The sequence below is a fragment of the Myotis myotis genome, unplaced genomic scaffold, assembly GCF_014108235.1.
Source record: "Myotis myotis isolate mMyoMyo1 unplaced genomic scaffold, mMyoMyo1.p scaffold_m19_p_8, whole genome shotgun sequence".
Lineage (NCBI taxonomy): Eukaryota > Metazoa > Chordata > Mammalia > Chiroptera > Vespertilionidae > Myotis > Myotis myotis.
The window spans coordinates 47492054-47512530 of record NW_023416390.1 but is presented as its reverse complement, the minus strand read 5'-3'; the positions used below and the strand labels follow the sequence as shown (position 1 = coordinate 47512530).

General features: G+C 37.7%; 1 protein-coding gene across 12 annotated transcripts in view; it reads left to right on the top strand.

The window, feature by feature from the left end:
• UBR3 (ubiquitin protein ligase E3 component n-recognin 3) overlaps positions 1–20477 on the top strand; it is a 188863-nt gene that overhangs the window by 107475 nt on the left and 60911 nt on the right. For all 12 annotated transcript variants that reach the window (XM_036319910.1, XM_036319916.1, XM_036319918.1 and 9 more), the window contains one exon: positions 6870–6958. In XM_036319910.1, coding sequence (XP_036175803.1) covers positions 6870–6958 — 89 coding nt within the window. The remainder of the gene's footprint in view (positions 1–6869; positions 6959–20477) is intronic.

Genomic DNA, 20477 nt, shown 5'->3' with positions numbered 1-20477 from the left:
GCTCAGGCTTGTCCATTACTGAGTTTAAGAAGGACATCCAAGTGAAGATGTCCAGTCAAATAAATTTGATTTGTAGGGGAGAATTCTGAGTTATAGCTACAGATTTGGGCACATAAGTAATAATTATGTGCCTTGTATATGGAAGAGTGTGTACAGTAAGAGAACACTTAATATAGGACTCAAGGAGAAAACATTAAAGGGAGTGACTGAGGAAGGAGTACCCACAAAAGTGACTGAAAAGGGATGGCTAGAGTAGAATAGGAGGAGAACTTTAGAGAGTGGCATTAGAGAAGGCATGAGGAGGTTCAGGAAGGAAGAAACTTCTCAGCATTGTTAAGTGCTGCAAAAATTCCGAGAAGATTGGCTGTTCCGTTTGACCATATAGTTAGAATTTCATCTTTGGTAACTGTATCAGGAGCAATTTTAGTCACATATGTAGTTGTACTTTATTGCTGATGTGATTTTGTTACAGATAATTTGTTACAAGTATACATAAAAGGCTTTGGTATATTATGAATTTAGGAAAGTTCAGATTTCTCATAGTACTTTATAATAGGAAATAGAGGCCTGATGCATGAAATTTGTGCAAGAGTAGGCCTTCCTTCCCCCTGCTGCCAGCACCAGCTTCCCTCTGACACCCAGGACCCGAGCTTCTCTCTGGCTGCCGGCAGGCACACAGGACCCGGGCTTCCCTCGCAGCCCCAGCTTCGTCCGAAAGGTCGTCTGGAAGGACGTCTGGTCTAATTAGCATATTATGCTTTTATTATTATAGATTGTTATGAATAACAATTTAGATGACAGTTCATTAATTTTGAATTAGTAACTTCCTAGAATTTAATGGATCTGATAAAATCATAATGTCAAAATGAGTTAAATTTTTATTTTTGTTAGTCTTTTCTAAATTGGTGATTTTTTTTTTTTTGGTTATAGCATAATATGTTTTTTTTTTTTAAGGAAGATAAACATCTGTGAGTCAAAGTTTGTTTTATTTGGTCAAAAACATTTTGTGATTATTACTCAATAGACATGATACTGGAGTACATAGTTCAGATGCTATTTTTACAAAAGCTCTAATGCTATTATAATAAATAATATTCTAAAAACAATTTCAAGACTTTCTTTGTAATGGGCTTTAGTTACTTTGAGCAGTGATGGTATTGACAAAAAGTTGAAACTATTCCTATAGCAGACAGCTAAGAATTAAGATGAACCTATTTGAATCTCACTATGCTTCTCACATTATCTTTTCTCAGTTTATTTTGGCTTTGGGATTAAGTTTTATAATAAGGGCAGAATAGTTCACAAGCGTTTAATGATGATCCATTCCAAAGTACCTGATCTATAGACAAATTTGGCATCACTTTCATAATAGATTAACTCCATAGAAAACAAGATACAAATAGGAAACCTTAGATGGTTGTAACATTATGCAGTCTCAGTGTCTCCACCTCTGGGGTAATAATGGAACACTCTTGAGTTGTACTGAATCTGCCAGAACTTGTTTATGTTTTTACTCATATCTGTGCCCAATTTTAGAAAAGAATAACCTACATTAAGAAAAATTAACAATGGAAGGAAAATATAACAATGACACATTTCCCCTCCCCCCCGGAAATTATAGAAAGCTAGTATAGATATACATTTTTTTAGCAGCTTAAAGCGATACCCATTTATTTACTCACTGTTTCTGTATGTCCAAGTCCAGACATAGTGTGACTGGGTTCTCAGCTCAGTCTCATAGGCCAAAATCAAGGTGACAGCCATACTGATCTAGAGTTTAGTCTTCCGGGCTCATGTGGTTGTGGCAGAATAGAAATGCATTTTAATTCTAGTGCCAAGCAGTTACATTTGAGGCTTTCTTATGTTTGATATATGGATTTGTTTTTTGAAATATTCTCTTATGGAATATATTCTAAATGTACATGTACATATTTAAAGGCAATCTGTAAAGTGCAATAACAGTGTTTTAATTTAAAAAACATACTAAGCCTTATAAATTTACAAAATAGTGCTATATGAGACCAAGCATGTATCCTGGCAAGGCTATTGTTACTTATAGCACTTTTGGAGGTCTCATAGAATGCTCTGAGCAACTATAGCATATTTTTGTTTGTTTCCATTTTTTCTATGGTGGCAAATTTTTGTCTTTTGAGGATGGATTTAATTTTTCAAACCATTTTATTTTATTTATTATATTTTATTTTTTGTATTGTAAGACAAACTCTAATCTGCCTCAGTTATTCTTTTTTATTCCTTTTTTTAAAAATAAATCTTTATTGTTCAGATTATTACAGTTGTTCCTCTTTTTCCCCCCCATAACTCCCCTCCACCCAGTTCCCACCCCACCCTCTGCCCTTACCCTCTCTCACTGTCCTCATCCATAGGTGTACAATTTTTGTCCAGTCTCTCCTCCCACCCCCCACAGCCCTTCCCCCCCCCCCCGAGAATTGCCAGTCTACTCCCTTTCTATGCCCCTGATTCTATTATATTCACCAGTTTACTCTGTTCATCAGATTTTTTATTCACTTGATTTTTAGATTCACTTGTTGATAGATATGTAATTGTTGTTCATAATTTTTATTTTCACCTTTTTTCTTCTTCTTCCTCTTCTTAAAGAATACCTTTCAGCATTTCATAGACTACTGGTTTGGTAGTGATGAACTCCTTTAGCTTTTTCTTATCAGTGAAGCTCTTTATCTGACCTTCAATTCTGAATGATAGCTTTGTTGGATAAAGTAATCTTGGTTGTAGGTTCTTGGTATTCATCACTTTGAATATTTCTTGCCACTCCCTTCTGGCCTGCAAAGTTTCTGTTGAGAAATCAGCTGACAATTGTATGGGTACTCCCTTGTAGATAACTGACTTTTTTCTCTTGCTGCTTTTAAGATTCTCTCTTTGTCTTTTGCTCTTGGCATTTTAATTATGATGTGTCTTGGTGTGGTCCTCTTTGGATTCCTTTGGTTTGGGGTTCTCCGTGCTTCCTGGACTTGTAAGTCTATTTCTTTCAGCAGGTAGGGGAAGTTTTCTGTCATTATTTCTTCAAATAGGTTTTCAATATCTTGCTCTCTCTCTTCTTCTGGAACCCCCATAATTCGGATGTTGGTATGCTTGACGTCCCAGAGGCTCCTTACACTATCTTGATATTTTTGGATTTTTTTTTTTCTTTTCCGGTTGGGTATTTTTTGATTCTTCATATTTGAAATCTTTGACTTGATTCTTGGGATCTTCTTGTCTGCTGTTGGATCTCTGTATATTATTCTTTATTTTGGTCAGTGTATGCTTAATTTCTAGTTGGTCCTTTTTTATATCCTCGAGGGTCTCACTAAATTTATCAGCGGTTTCTAGAAAATTCTTGAAAAACCTTATAACCGTGGTTTTGAACTCTATATCCAGTAGTTTGCTTTCCTCCATTTCTGTCATTTGTGATCTGTTTCTTTGTCTCTGCATTTTTTTATGCTTCCCTGTGTTGATAGAGTGGCTTTGTGTGCTAGATGTCCTGTAGGGCCCAGTGGCTCAGCCTCCCCAATTACCTGAGGTAGACACTCTTGGTGCACCCCTTTGTGGGCTGTGTGCACAGTCTTGTTGTAGTTAAGCCTTGATTGTTGTTGGTATCACTGGGAGGAATTGACCTCCAGGCCAATTGTCTGTGAGAATCAGCTGTGTCTGCAGTGGGAGAACTTCTGTGCTGATGACACCCTTCTGGGGCAAGACTTGCTTCAGTGGGGCTACGGTGCTCACTGAGTCTGTCCCCTTAGTGTGTCCCTTATGGATCTGAGGAGTTGTAATCTGGATGGTCCCACTCTGACCACCAGGTACACGGGCTCTTGTATCTCTAAGGAGGTGCTAATTTAGCCTCTGCCTGAGGCCACCCAGCAGGAGCTATGGAGAGATCTACAGATTCCTCTTCTTTGTTTGGGGTTTGGAAGTGCTCAGATGAAGCCCAGCTGTGAAGCAGTGCAAGCTGCTGTGGGGCCTTGAACCTTCTTTTGGATGTTCTGGTTCTCTCTGACCCAGCTGCAGTTTGTTAGGTAATTTTAGATCTCAAAGGGCCAGCCCATTCATATGCAAAAGCCTCTGTTAGCAGCTTGGGTGGGGCGGGGTCTCAGGGAATCAACAGGGCGGAGCAAGCAGCTATGGCTGATCCTCAGTCCTACCCTAAGAGGCCCCCTTTTCTCAGTGTCCCAGTAATTGCTGCAAGCACCTCTTAGAGAAAGCTGCCCTTGAGTTCTGCCTGCTGCCAGACAGTCCAGTTTCTCCCCAGATGAGTCTGGGTCCCCAGAGACTCGCCCGAACTGGAGTAAGGGCCGTTGGGAACTTGAGACTCCCTCCCGATTGAAAAAGACACTGGCGTCCTCCGTTGCCAGCCCTTTCCACGCGCCTCCGTACCTCTGCACTTTACTTCCGCACCTGCTAAGTCTCAGTGTGCTTTTCTCTTTCCTTCTAGTTGTAGAATTTCCACTCAACCGGCCTTCCTGTGGTTCTGGGCGATGTCTGTTTTGTCTTTATTTTTTATTTTTTTATTTTTTTTATTTAATTAAATCTTTATTGTTCAGATTATTACATTTGTTCCTCTTTCCCCCCCCCCCATAACTCCCCTCCTCCCAGTTCCCGCCCCACCCTCCACCCTCACTCCCCACCCACTGTCCTCATCCATAGGTGCACGATTTTTGTCCAGTCTCTTCCCGCATCTCCCACACCCCTTTCCCCCCCAGGAATAGTCAGTCCATTCCCTTTCTATGTCCCTGATTCTATTATAATCAACAGTTCATTCTGCTCATCAGATTATTTATTCACGTGATTCTTAGATTCACTTGTTGATAGATGCATATTTGTTGTTCATAATTTGTATCTTTACCTTTTTCTTCCTCTTCCTCTTCCTCTTCTTAAAGGATACCTTTCAGCATTTCATATAATCCTGGTTTGGTGGTGATGAACTCCTTTAGCTTTTCCTTATCTGTGAAGCTCTTTATCTGACCTTCAGTTCTGAATGATAGCTTTGCTGGATAAAGTAATCTTGGTTGTAGGTTCTTGGTATTCATCACTTTGAGTATTTCTTGCCACTCCCTTCTGGCCTGCAAAGTTTCTGTTGAGAAATCAGCTGACAGTCGTATGGGTATTCCCTTGTAGGTAACTGAGTTTCTTTCTCTTGCTGTTTTTAAGATTCTCTCTTTATCTTTTGCTCTTGGCATTTTAATTATGATGTGTCTTGGTGTGGTCCTCTTTGGATTCCTTTTGTTTGGGGTTCTCCGCGCTTCTTGGACCTGTAAGTCCATTTCTTTCACCAGGTGGGGGAAGTTTTCTGTCATTATTTCTTCAAATAGGTTTTCAATATCTTGCTCTCTCTCATCTTCTGGCACCCCTATAATTCTGATGTTGGTACGCTTGAAGCTGTCCCAGAGGCTCCTTACACTATCCTCGCATTTTTGGATTCTTTTTTCATTTTGCTTTTCCGGTTGGGTGTTTTTTGCTTCCTCGCATTTCAAATCATTGACTTGATTCTTGCGCTCCTCTGGTCTGCTGTCGGGAGTCTGTATAATATTCGTTATTTCAGTCCGTGTATGCTTAATTTCTAGTTGGTTCCCCAATATAAGATCGAGGGTCTCATTAGTTTTCTTGTAGATCTCATTAAGTTTATCGGCAGCTTCTAAACAGTTCTCGAGAGACCTTAAAAGTGTGGTTCTGAACTCTATATCTTCCATTGACAATTTTGTCCTGTTTCTTTGTCTCCGCATTTTGTTATGCTTCCTTGGTGCACCCCCTAGTGGTCTTTGTTCGCAGTCTTATAGTTAAATCTTGATTGTTGTAGCTAATTCCAGTGAGGGTTTGACCTCCAGGCCAAGTGGCTATGAGAATCAGCTGTGTCAGCAGTGAGAGAACTTCTGTCCTCTAGGGAGGTGCTAATCTAGCCTTTGCCTGAGGCTATCCGGCAAATGCCTGTGTGCAGGGCTTGGGCGGGGCGGGTCGCACGGGATCAACAGGGTGGGCCGGAGAGAGCAGTTATGGCGGCTCTCAGTCCTGTCCCCAGGGGCTCTGCCTCTCTGAGTCCCAGCACCCGCTGCAAAGCTCAGAGAGAAAGCTGCACTGGCTCTGACTGAAGCCAGACAGTCCCGCTTCTCCCGTTTGAGTCTGGGTCCCTAAAGACTCGCCCGGATCTGGAGCTCAGAGTCTGCGACTCCCTCCCGATTGAAAACGCCAACCGCGCCCTCCGCCGCCAGCCCGCTCCGCGCACTCCGCACCTCAGAATTTGACTTCAGCACTGCGCCTCCTCTGAGTGTCCGTATGCGTTTCTCTTTCCTCCTAGTTGTAGGACTCCCACTCAGCCAGCGTTCCTGTGGTTCTGGGTGATGTCCCTTCCGTTTTTTGGTTTCACTTTTGAAGTAGTTGTTCAAGGCAGCAAACTCCGGCGTTAACCTATGCCGCCATCTTGGTTCTCCCCCCATAACATTATCTGTTTTGTCTTTAGTTGTAGTTTTGAAGTGGTTGTGTGAGGCAGCAATTTCAGGTGTTTACCTATGCCGCCATCTTGGTTTTCCCCAAACCTTTTTATTTTAAAGAAATCTCAAACTTACAGAAATATTTCAAGGATAGTACAAAGAACTTCCTGGATTATTTCAGAGTAAATTGCTTTACCCTGAAATACTTTAGTGTGTATTTTCTAGACATAAGGGCACTTTCTTACATAATCACAGTACAGCTTTTCAAATACGAAAATTAACATTTTGTTTATGTTAAAAATCAGTCATTAGATCCCAAGTTCATGTTGCTGTTAACTGTGTACAAAGGCCTTTTCATACATCATATACTCCTGAAAGATAGCAAATAAGCCTTAGCATGCCTGGTACTTATCACTTTATTTCTGTTTAATCTAGGCGACAAAAGGCTAGAGAGAGGCAGCAAAAATTGCTTGCAGAGTTTGCTTCACGACAAAAAAGCTTTATGGAAACTGCAATGGATGTTGGTAAGTCAAACTTTATTAATTTAGAACTTTCATAATTACAGTTACTATTTTGGGGAGTATTTAGTCTAATCTTCCATAAGTTTTAAACATTACAGAGAGATTATTTCTGTTCTTTACTTAACCAATGGGTTGGTAGAAGATCAGATCTTTATTATAGGAAGTACATTCTGTTGTTGAGTAGCTGCAGTTAGAAAGCTCTTCCTGATGGTATCAATAGTTTCTTCCCACTGTTCTCTAATGTTAAATTTTCTTTTAGATTTGTGAGGTTCACCATAATGCATTTACTTATTCTGATTTTTTTTGTGTAAGTGAAATTATTTCAAGATCCTTAAACAGTTTCAGATACATCTAGTGCTTCCTCCTTCTGCCACCTTTCAGCATTACTTGAAATTAGGTGCACTTCTCACTTCATTTGCATTTGTACAATGAGAGGCAATGCCATTTGATGGTAGGTTGGTTTGAGTAATCTTTTACAAATATTGGAGAAATAGATTAAATCTCAATTAATCTTAGTCTTTCATCAACCTGGATATTTCCTTCCCTGACCACTTCTTGCAATCCAGTGATGTTTTTAGACAAAAATGCTGAAAGAAAATGCATATGTATATGCATTTAGTTGAAATGCATATACATATGTGCAGTCACATATGCATATACATTCTCATGCACTTTTGTGCACAAAAGCACACATAACCAATGAAAAGGTGTGGAGTGGGGTCAGTCCGGATGTAGCATAGTATCCTCTAAACCATCAACAGTGGAGTTTATGTTCAGGATATAACTTCGATGTAAAGAATATTTAAATTCTGTATTTTGGATTAACTTAATATCAGTTGACTTTCTTATATGATAGATAAGAATTTAGTTTATTGACACTACATTCCCTTTCTCCATCTCTTCTTTTACTTCTTTTCAAATATTGATAATTATATTTTTTGTTTTTCACATATTAAATATAATATCTATTAATTATTGTATCTATAATCAGTTTCTTCATACTCCTTATATAAAATGAACTAATAAGCACCTCTATCTTTCTTATTTGTCTCATCTCTGTCTTCCACCTTTTAACAGTTACTTGTTTACTTTAAAAAAAATATTTTTAAAAAAAAGGAGTATTAGAAAGGAAGGGAGAGGGAGAAAGATAAACATCCATATGAGAGAAACATGGATCGGCTGCCTCCTGCACGCCCCCTACTGGGGATCTAGTCTGCAACCCTGGCATGTGCCCTTACCGGAAATTGAACCTGTGACCTTCTGATGCATGGGATGATGCCCAACCAACTGAACCACACCGGCCAGAGTAGTTACTTGTTTACTTTAAAATTGTCAAGTTTGCTAACATTTTGTTTTACATTTGTAATCAAGTCTTTCATCTAAAGCTTGACTCTAAAAGTTAAAAACAATTAATACAGCCTTTTGAATGTTGTTGAGTATAGGGCTAACTAAGTAGCGTGCTAGGATACATTTACTTTTTTTGAGTTCAGTGGTCTGACACCTGGACCACTTTAAGGAAATTGTGTTTAGTATATAGCCTCTCTTCTTATAGCTCTTTCAACTGCTAAAACCATACCACCTTTTACTCATTTCTATTTGGGCTATTACTTTGTTATATTGTCTTTTGTTTTTCCTGAGGTTTTCAACTACACTTTTTTCTTAACTAATATATCTTTATGGCATTTCTATTATTCTACTCAAAGATATTGTCCTTTTTCTGTTATTCTGTTCCAGTCTGGTCCATTTGCTTTGTAGGCATACTGTACAGCCATTGCCTTGGAATTTTTCTCTTGTAGGGTTGATTTAGAGTTTCCTACATCTTATATTATCTCGTTTTTTTGGTCTTGTTTTATTGGAGTGTAGCCTCAAGTATATTCCTAATAATGCTTGCGTGGAGGCTAATCTTTCTAATTCTTTATATTTCTGGATGGGACCTCAATTTGCTCTCATGCTTGATTATTCATTTGGATGAATGTAGAATTCTAGGTTGATACACATTTTCTGTCTCAACTGTTTTGGCAATACTCCCTTGTCTTTTTATTATTCATTTGATGAGAAGTCTGGTGGTAGTTTTGTTTTTATTTTTTCGTAGCTGAGCAACCCCCCCGCCCCCCCGCTTTTCTGTGACACTTTTACAGTTGTCTGATTCTTAGAGATATGAGATTTTATGATTTATATCTAGGTAGATCTTTTTTCAGTCTCTTTAGTACTTAATGGCCTTTTAATCTGAAGATTTATATCTGTGAAGCTCTGAGAAAAATTTTTCCTATGATTTTCTTGATGGTAGTATAACAGTCATCCTCCAAGGTGACCCTCAATGATCCATCCATGCCTCCTGATATTTATGCCCTGTGAACTCTTCTCCCAAATTGCACCAGAATTGGTGTACTTTACCATTGGAATATGCTAGAAGTGAGATATGTAATTTCTGAGGTTAGGTTTTAAAAGACACTGTGGCTTCTGTCTTGATTGCTTTCTCTCTTTTGGATTACTCATTCTGGGGAAAGTCAGCTGCCATATTGTGAACAGCTCTATGGAGAGGACTATGTGGTGAGTGACTGAGGCCTCTGGCCAATAGTCATGTGAGTGAGCTTAGATGTGGAACTTCCAGAAATGGGCACAGCCTAGCTGTTTTTTTTGTTAACATTCTTATGACAGAACCCAAGGCAGAACCATCTAGCTAAGCTGCTCCTAGATTCCTGATCCTCAGAAACTGTGTGAGATAGTAAATGTTGGTTTAAGCCACTGAATATTGGGGTAATTTGTTAAACAGCAATAGAGAACTATTACAATATATTTTTTTATTTTTCTTTCTTCTCTTTTTGTGGGAGTCCTACTAGTTGGATATTGGATCTTTTAATATTTTATCTTTTATCTCATGTGTTCTTTTGCTTTACATGCTTAGAGATTTCTTCTTTCCAGCATCTTGTTCTTATTTTGTCTATAGATTTCTTTTCTCATATTTTTCTGAATGTGTTAGATGTCTCTCTTCTCTCTGAATTATCCTTCTGAATTACTTAAAATATTTGTTAATCTTTCATGTTGCTAGTTTTCCTCACTTGCCTGATAATACTTGGTTGTCCTGGAAAGATGGTCTAGGTCAGTGATGGCGAACCTTTTGAGCTCGGCATGTCAGCATTTTGAAAAACCCTAACTTAACTCTGATGCTTTGTCACATATAGAATTTTTTTGATATTTGCAACCACAGTAAAACAAATACTTATATTTTTGATATTTATTTTATATATTTAAATTCCATTTAACCAAGAAAAATCAACCAAAAAAATGAGTTTGCGTGCCACCTCTGACATGTGTGTCATAGGTTCGCCTTCACTCTAGGTAGCTAATTTAGGTTTATTCTACTGATGTGTAAATAGGTTTGATCCTTGTTCTTTGTTTTCTGTTTGTTTTGTTTTTCTTTTTTGTTAATCCTCACCCGAGGATATTTCTCCATTGATTTTTAGAGAGTGGAAAGGAAAGGGAGAGACACACAGAGAGAAACATCAATGTGAGAAAGACACATTGATTGGTTGCCTCAGCATGCGCTCCCTGACCAGGGCCAGGGATTGAGCCTGCAACCGAGGTACGTGCTCTTGATCAGAATTGAACCTAGGACGCTTCAGCCCGCAGGCTGACGCTCTATCCACTGAGCCAAATTGGCTGGGGCTGATCCTTTTTATTCTGTCTAGTCTGTGGGTGAGACGTGTTGACTGTCAGACTTAGATTTGAGTGGGAGGATGGCACACTGATTGGTTTGAGCCCACATATGTTAATAATTACCTAGAAACTCCACTGCTCTCCAGGCAACTTGTTCAGTTTCTTTGGAGAAGAATAGTCTCTCCCTCCCTGCCTCCTTCCCTTTTTTTTTCTTCTGAGATAAATGCCAAGACACCTGAATGCTCTGTTTAGTCAATGTTGAGGAAGGACTTGAGTGCTGAATAGTGAGTTCTGTATATAGTCTTTCAATTAATTAAAATATTTTCACAATCACTTCATACTTACGATCCCTGTTGTTGGATCACTGGCTGATTCTAAGCCTAGATGGACTTTTAAAGGGATAGGTCATTTCTGTAACTTTCTCATAATGCACAAGTGTTTGCAGCTTTTATAGCTTTCTTTCACCTTTCGGCATGTCTCCAATCTCTTCCGATTGTTCAGAAATTTTATTGACATCTCTTATTTGTTGGTTGGTTCAATTCTCTTTCACAACTCTATCCTTTTTCTATATTCTTTTAGGAATATTTCTTCTTTACTTTTATTTCAGTGTTCTTTTAGAAGGAGTGAACAACAAAAGCCTGTGTTTTGTTTGCAATCTTGAATTAGATACTTCCTAATTATTGTAGTTAGTATGAAGTTAAAATTTCTGATATAAAAGCATTAAATTGTTATTATAGAATCTTAGAAAACACATATAATTAAAAATAAGAAAATAATACATTTTTTTGCTACCAGATTTCCTAACTTAGCTTGTGTCCTTAAAGGGTTTTTCTTTTTAACCAAAATGAGATAATTTGCATATGCAATTTTTTCCTAAGATAAATTTCAAACATACAGAAAATAGTATTATAAATTCCAATGTAACCTTCATTTAGTTAACATTTTTTTTCTTCTTGCACCTCCTTGTTTTCTGTCTCTCTATTAATGAAGTAAATTCTAGACATCATATCACTTTATTCCTAAACTAGAGGCCTGTTGCACGAAGAGATTCGTGCAACAGGCCTTCCTTTCCCCTGGCTGCTGGCACCGGTTTGCCTCTGGCACCCCGGGGCCCAGGCCTTCGCTCTGGCCGGAGCCGGCCCCAGAAACGTCAGGCTTCGCTGCTCCGCTGGCCCCGGAAACATCAGGCCTCGCTGCTCCACCGGCCCCAGAGCCGTGAGGCCTCGCTGCTCCGCTGGCTCCCGGTCGTCAGGCTTCGCTCCACCTCTTGGAGCCTATGTATGCAAATTAACCGCCATCTTTGTTGGTGGTTAATTTGCGTATCATGCTGATTAGCCAATGGGAGGCGTAGCAAAGGTATGGTCAATTACCCTGTTTGTCTATTATTAGGTAGGATATTATAGCACGCATGCCCTAGAACAGGGGTGGGCAAACCCTGGCACACGTGCCAAACACAGCATGCCAGTAACTTTTGCTGGCACGCAAAACCCTCTCTTATAATCTTCCATTTATAATTTTTTTCTTAATATCGACTTTTTACTTTTCAGATAAATTCAGTGTAGGTGCATCTTAGATAAATAAATAATTTTACATAACATGTTTATATTAAAAAATAAATGTATTTTTTATCATCATATACTGTGTTTTTTGTCGCTCGAATGAATTTTATTATTTCTTCAAGGTTCTTCACATACGTACACCTTAAGAGATATCAAGTAGGCGTAACATGTTCTCAAAAAATTAGGGTTGGCACGCAGAAGAATTTTGAGTCAGAGATTTTGCTGGTTTTGGCACACCCTCACAAAAAGGTTGCCCACCCCTGCCCTAGGATTAAGCATATTCTCCTACTCAACCACAACATACTATATGTAAGAAAATTACTTTTTCCTACAAAGACAATGATTTCAAAATACAAGCCTCGATGTTAGGTTAAATAATGAAATTATTTGAATTAACCTTAAAAATTTATTTACATATCATTTTTTAAAACATATTTTTATTGATTTCAGAGAGGAAGGGAGAGGGAGAGAGAGAGAGAAACATCAATGATGAGAGAGAATCATTGACCGGCTGCCTCCTGCACGCCCCACAGTAGAAATTGAGCCCGCAACCTGGGCATGTGCACTGACCAGGAATCGAACTGTGACCTTTTGGTTCATAGGTCGACGCTCAACCACTGAGCCACACTGGTCAGGCTCATTTTGTCTTTCAATATATTCCTCTAAGGTTGTAGAGACAAAGTTCTCTGTTTTGAAGTCACTTGAGAGCAGTTCTATAACCAGTTTGATGTGCAGTTTGGTTTATTTGTCTGCAAGTTTAGGAACTAAGGAATGTTAATACTTTTAGAAATTATTTTTATCTATTGCTTCCCAGTCTCAAGTGAGATAAAGCAAAAACAGTTTTCTGAGGAACTGATTAAGCAAAGCACCCAGAGGCAGTTAGGTAGTGTTGAATAGGAGAATGGCCACCTCATTTCCTGAGGAGACTGGAGGGAAGGAGGAAAGATTGGATGGAGATAAAGGTAAGTTTCATTGGGGTAAGGGAAATGGGAAGTTTAGGTAATCACTTGGTTGCTTTAGTTTTCAGGGTTAAATAAAATGTGAGATCTGCTGAGTAGAAAGAATGCCAGCAGAGGTTTGGAATAGTTGCTGAGGAGAGTGGAAGATGTTGCTCACCAAGGCTAAGTATGAAGATTGATAAACAATGCTTAGGGACCAGTTATAATCAAGATCATAACTTTGACTTGTTATTAGTCTGCAAGTTATTGACTCCCTCTCCTAAATCTTACTACTTTTTGGAAGGTATGACCTTTTTTGGCAGTAGCCAGGGCACAGGAAGAACAATTGAGGGATCAGGCAGACGTGATTGCTAGCAAACAAAGGCAATTCACAGAAGCCATCAGGATAATGATCTCAGTCCCGGTTCTTGCATGCTGCAGTGGCGACAGGTGAGGTAATAAAGATTCATGAGCACTTGGTTTATTTATGTTGTTCATGGCCATGCCAGTGGGATCCTGGACCATTCAGATTTGTATATTCCTTTGATTTAGAACTCAGTTCTTTCCCATAGAGATCTGTTTGACCCCAAAAATCCATTTGAGACTGTTTTCATCCATTGCCCAAGATAAAAATTGCCAAGTTGCATTTCTCCCCCTGAAGTACTATCTGGCAGTAGTACAGATACAGTTTAATCTTAGTCCAGTCCTCTGCTTCATTTGTCAGAATTCCTTTTGTCTTCTTGCCTTATTTCCTATCTGTGTTACAGGAATGTAAACATTCTGTGGTTGCTTCTTATTTTGCCTTTATCTTTGTGTATGAGGAATGTTTTCCTAAGATATTTAGCCTAGTAAGACAGCATACAGAATATTTCAAATTTATAAGATATAGTACTTTTCAAATCTTCTAATCAAGTAATTTCATTTGATAAGAAGTTAAGGACAAAAGCTTTTCTCTCTGAATGCAACAGATTTCTGCGCTGTGAATACTACTCTTAACTAGTTTAATGCCTTTGATGTTTAATGCCTTTCTGTAGTTATCAAGTTTCCTGTATGAAGAAACTCACTTCTGCATTTTCTAAGATTTTTTTTCTCCTGCTCACTAACCCCCTTTATTTGTTTGTTTGTTTTTTGTTAATCCTCACCCCAGGATATTTTTTTTCCATTGATTTTTAGGGAGAGTGGAAGGGAGGAGGAGAGACCCAGACACACACAGAGAGAAACATAGATAAGAGAGAGACACATTGATTGGTTGCCTCCCACATGTGCTCTGACTGGGCCAGGGATGAAGCTTGTAACCAAGGTACGTGCCCTTTACCAAAATCGAACCTGAGAGCCTTCAGTATGTGGGCTGATGCTCTAACCATTGAGAAAACTGGCTAGGGCCCCCTTATTTATTTTGACTAGCTATAAAGGTGTAAATCAAGATATTAAATTATAACCTTGATCCATTAAAGTTTTATCAGATAGAGATGATTGAAATGCAACAAAATTGAGTTCCAAATATAAAGAATTTAGTATGGAAATTATTTTCTGACCCTAGACATAATTCATTTTAAGCATAAAGAAGGAACAAACTTTATCCTTAATCCTACCATCCAAATACATGTATATTACTAGTGATACTGTATAGTAACAATTTTGTATCATGCCTTTTTACTCAACATTTTAGTGTAAAAATATCTCTATATTATTTTAAAAACTCTTAGTAACTATAATTTTTAAAGGCTGTACTTCATTGGAGAGGTAGCATAGTGCAGTGGTTATGAGTATGGATTCTGGAGCTTGTTGCCTAGGTTCATATTTCAGCTCCTCAATTGCCTGGAGTAATTTACTTAATCTCCTTTTACATTGATTTTCACACAGTTAAAAGGGATTATTATATAGCAGGTCCTCAAATAATTCATTTTGTTCAGTGTCATTTCATTATAACATTGATGAGATTCTATAGGACCTTAACACTTGTTTATATTGATTGGCCTATGGTAAAAATTGGTTTTCTTATATGTCATTTCTCAGTTTATTCTTGTATTATTATTTATTAATTATTGTATTATTTTTCATATGAACAACTGTAAACCTACTTTTGCCCCACACTGTATATCTACTCTTTCATAGCCACTCTGTGAAGATAAGTGTTTATATGCTTTTAATACCTACTAACTGTTAATTTAAAAAGATCCAGTGGGAGGGATGTAAATCTAACATTAACTCAGGTTTTCTCCCCATTTGTTGCCAGTTAAAAGTACAAAAAGTTCTTTCTCTTGAAATTTTTTGGTTTAGGAATTTGACATTTTCCTACAAGGCTAAACTTAGTCTTATGATATGATTCAGCCATTATGCTCCTCGGTATTTACCCAACTAATGTAAAAATTTATGTCTGTAAAAAAAATCTACACATGAATGATTATAGAAGTTTTACTCATAATTGCTTAAAACTGGAAGTAGCCAAGATATTCTTCAGTAGATGAATAAACAAACTGTGGTACATTCATGCAATGGAATACTATTCAGCAATAAAAGGGAATTAACTACCAGACCATGCAAGACATGGATGAATCTTAAATGCATATTGCTTAGTGAAACTAACCAGTCTGAAAAGGCTACCTACTGTATGTTTCCAATTACGTAACATTTTGGAAAAGGCAAAACCATAGAGACAATAAACAAATCAGTGGTTGCCAGGGTTGGGTGTGGTGGTGGACTAAATAGGTGAAACACGGGATTTTTTTAGAGCAGTGAAATTATTTTGAATGATGCTATAAAGTTGGATACATAACACTATGCATTTTTCAAAACCCATAGAACTTTACAACAGAGTGAATCTAAATGTATGCAAATTTAAAGTCATTGTTCCAGGATGGAGTTCAGAATGTAGAAGAGAATCTGTGTTACAAATGTATCAGAATGAGAGAATCAATAATAAATTACCAATAATACATAGAAGTAGTGGTTTTCCTCTTTTTTAAAGAAACAAACCATGATCTTTTTATTTTCTTGAAGAAAAAGGGATATTAGTATCTGTAATTATTAAAGTCAGAATAAAAATAAAAATTACTACGCATGAAAGAGATGGCCATCTGTTTTATTTTCATTCCTTTAGCACAGTGAAGCCCTACTTTTTAAAAGTTTAGGAAATGAAACGTAGCAGCTTCTTTGATATAGCATTTTGGTATTAGGATTTCTTTGAAGTTTCAACTGGATTGTACCACAACATAAAAAAAAGAAAGAAAAAAAAAAAAGAAAAAAGAAAAGGAAAGCTATCTTTGTGTGTGAGGTAGAGTTCAAGAAATTCTTTTTCTTTGGCACTTAATGTGAGACTGAATTATTTCATGTCACTTTAAGTCAGGTATTTCTCTATTCTCCTTTGAACTTGAGAACAGTCAGACACATCCCCTCTTTTCTGTGCTAAAAAGTTCTTCCTAAGAAACAGTAATCACATGTCAAAGTTTAATGGCCTTTGGTACTTTCTTTTGAAATCTATTTATTGTGATTCATTAATCTTATTTTCATAGACATTGAGCTCTCTCGTTCTATTTATATATTTTTTAAAACCTTTATTGTTGAGAGTATTACAGATGTTGCCCCTTTTTCTTTTATTGCCCCCCTCCACCTGGGTTCCTGCCCCATCCCAACCCTTCACCAACCTATTGTCTGTGTCCATAGGTAATGCATATCTATAATAATAAAAGCATAATATGGTAGTTAGGCCAGATGTCCTTACAGACATCCTTCCAGATAAAGTCGGGGATTCGAGGGAAGCCTGGGTCCCAGGTGCCAGAAGGAAGCCGGTGCCGGCAGTCAGGGGATGGAAGGCCTACTCTTGCACAAATTTCATGCATCGGGCCTCTAGTATGCATATAAGATCTTTGGTTAATTTCTTCCCACACCCACTCACCCCTTCCCTCTGAGATTTGTCTGTCTGTTCCATGTTTCTGCCTCTGATTCTATTTTATTCATCACTTTATCTTGTTCATTAGGTATCTTGTTCATTTATTTTGATTTTTAGAACCAATTGTTGATAGATATGCATTTATTGCCATTTTATTGTTCATATTTTTCTTCTTTTTTTCGGTTTTTTTATTTCAAGAAAAATGATTTTAAATATTACAATGTTACATGCAATAAACATTAATATCTCAAGAAAAATGATTTTAAATATGTTACATGTAATAAATACCAATTATTCAAGAAAAATTATCTTCCATATACTAGTAACAATATTATATGCAATAAGCATTAATATTTCAAGAATAAAAGGATTTTTAAATATAAATATATTACCAAAACTGTACTAACATCATATGATATCACAAAAGTTGTAGGAAATATTAAAAATCTGCAAATAACAGGATTACTTCTACTATATTCTAGAATATTTTTTTCCCCTCTGGCTCTATTTTTGTTCATCAGTTTATGTTGTTCATTATATTCCACAAATGAGTGAGATCATATGATATTTATCTTTCTCAGACTGGCTTATTTTGTTTAGCATGATGCCTTTAAAGTCTGTTTTGTCGTATATGAGTATTGCTACTCCAGCTTTTTTTCTTTTCCATTTGCATAGAAATTTTTTTTCCATCCCTTCACTTTCATCTTGTGTGTGTCTTTTGTTTTGAGGTGGGTCTCTTGTAGACAGTGTATAGTTGGGTCATGTTTTTTTATCCATTCAGCTACCCTATACCTTTTGATTGTAGCATTTAATCCATTTACATTTAGTGTTATTATTGAGAGGTACTTATTTATAGCTATTTTAATTCCAGATGGCGAGGTTTCTCTCTGTTTTTTCTTTTCAGAAGTGCCTTACAGAACCCTCTTTAGCATTTCTTGTAATGCTGGCTTGGTGGTAATGAACTCCTTTTGCCTTTTTTTTGTCTGGGAAGCTCTTTATTTGACCATCTATTTTGAATGATAGCCTTGCTGGATATAGTAATCTTTGTCTCAGATCCTTGCTTTACATTACCTTGAGTACTTCATGCCATTCTCTTCTGGCCTGTAGAGTTTCTGATGAGAAATCAGGTGTTAGCCTTATGGGAACTACTTTGTTGTTAACAGTCTTCTTTTCTCTTTCTGCCTTTAAGATTCTCTCTTTGTCTTTAGTTTTTGGCATTTTAATTATGATGTTTCTGGGCGTGGATCTATTTGGGTTCTTCTTCTTTGGGGTTCTCTGTGCCTCTTGAACTTGTGTGACTTTTACCTTTACCAGGTTAGGGAAGTTTTCTGCCATTATGTCTTCATACACCTTCTCTATTCCTTTCTCCCTTCCTGCCACTTTTGGCACACATACTATTCTAATATTGTTATGTTTCACATTGTCCCACAGCTCCCTTAAGCTGTCCTTCTGTTTTTTAATTGTTTTTTCTTTTTGCTTCTCTAATTGAGTGATATTTTCAACTCGATCTTCATATTCACTGATTCGATCCTTAGCTTCCCCTAATCTGTTGTGTATTCCTTCCAATGTGTTCTTTATTTGTGTTGTGTCATTCTTTATCTCAGACTGTTCTTTTTTCATAGTTACTATATCTTTTTTCATGTTGTTGAGCATTTTTAACATCATTACTCTGAACTCTGTTTCAGATAAATTTCTTATCTTTGCTCATTTATCTCTTTTTCCAGAGAATTCGCTAGTTCTTTCATTTGGAGGTTGTTTCTTTGTTTCCTCATTTTGGTTGTCTATTTGGGTTTGTGACTATGATTTAGGTAGATCCTCTATACCTCTCAATCTCTAGTGCAGGACAGTGTTAAAGGCTATTTCTGACAAATTGGATCAGGCAAAGACTCAAAGCCTCCAGAAACAGCCTCTGTCTACAGACTAATAGGATTCTGAATTGAATTGCCCCCAGGCAATCGTCTTCTGGTGTGGTGAGAGTTTTTTCAACTGGGTAGGGTGGTTGCTTCTGCCTGGAGGCTAATTGTTACTTTTCCAATAGGGTGTGTGGACTGTTTTCCAATAGGGTGTGTGGACTGCCTTCCCCCCAGGCAAGGCAGATGTCTGTGTTGAATCCCTGTAAATTATTCATTATTTTAGCTAGTGTAGTATGCTTAATTTCTGACTGGTTCTTTTTCATGTCTTTGACATTCTCACTAAGATCCTTAAAAGTCTCACTAAGTCCCTTGAAGTTCTCATTAAGTCCCTTGATGCTCTCTTTAAGATCCTTGAATGACCTTATAACCATTGTTTTGAAGTCTGTATCCAGTAGTTTTGCTTCCATTTCTTTCATTTGTAACATATTTCTTTGTTTCCACATTTTACCAGCTTCCTGTGTTTGTTTCTGTGTATTAGGTAGAGTTGTTATGTCTCCTGGAATTGGTAAAGTGGTGTTGTGTAATAGGTGTCCTGTAGGGCCCAGTGGCTCAGCCTCCCTCATTACCTGAGCTGGGTACTCTAGGTGCACTCCTGTGTGGATTGTGTGCACAGTCTTTTTTTGTTTTTTGTCTGATATATTTTTTATTGCTTAAAATATTACAACAATTAGTCTCTCCCCCCCCCGCCCCCCCCGACCTTCCCCCAGCTTCCCCGACCCCCCAGTGTCTTGTGTCCATTGGTTATGCTTATATGCATGCATACAAGTCCTTTGGTTGATCTCTTACCCCCCAACCCTCCCCAGCCTTCCTACTGTAGTTTGACCGTCTGTTTAATGCTGCTCTGCCTCTGTATCTATTTTTGTTCATCAGTTTATAATGGTCTTTATTATCCATAAATGAGTGAGATCATGTGGTATTTTTCTTTCACTGACTGGCTTATTTCGCTTAGCATAATGCTCTCCAGTTCCATCCATGCTGTTGCAAATGGTAAGAATTCCTTCTTTTTTACAGCAGCGTAGTATTCCATTGTTTATATGTACCACAGTTTTCTAATCCATTCATCCGTTGATGGGCACTTAGGTTGTTTCCAAATCTTAGCTATGGTAAATTGTGCTGCTATGAACATAGGGATGCATATATCCTTTCTGATTGGTTTTCTGGTTTCTTGGGATATAGTCCTAGAAGTGGGATCAATGGGTCAAATGGGAGTTCCATTTTTAACTTTTTGAGGAAACTCCATACTGTCTTCCATAGTGGCTGCACCAGTCTGCATTCCCACCAGCAGTGCACGAGGGTTCCTTTTTCTCCGTATCCTCTCCAGCACTTGTCGTTTGTTGATTTGTTGATGATAGCCATTCTGGCAGGTGTGAGATAGTACCTCGTTGTTTTGATTTGCATCTCTCGGATGATTAGTGACTTGAGCATGATTTCATATGTCTCTTGGCTTTCTGAATGTCCTCTTTTGAAAAGTGTCTATTTAGGTCTTTTGCCCATTTTTTGATTGTATTGTTTATCTTCCTTTTGTTAAGTTGTATGAGTTCCCTATAAATGTTGGAGATTAAACCC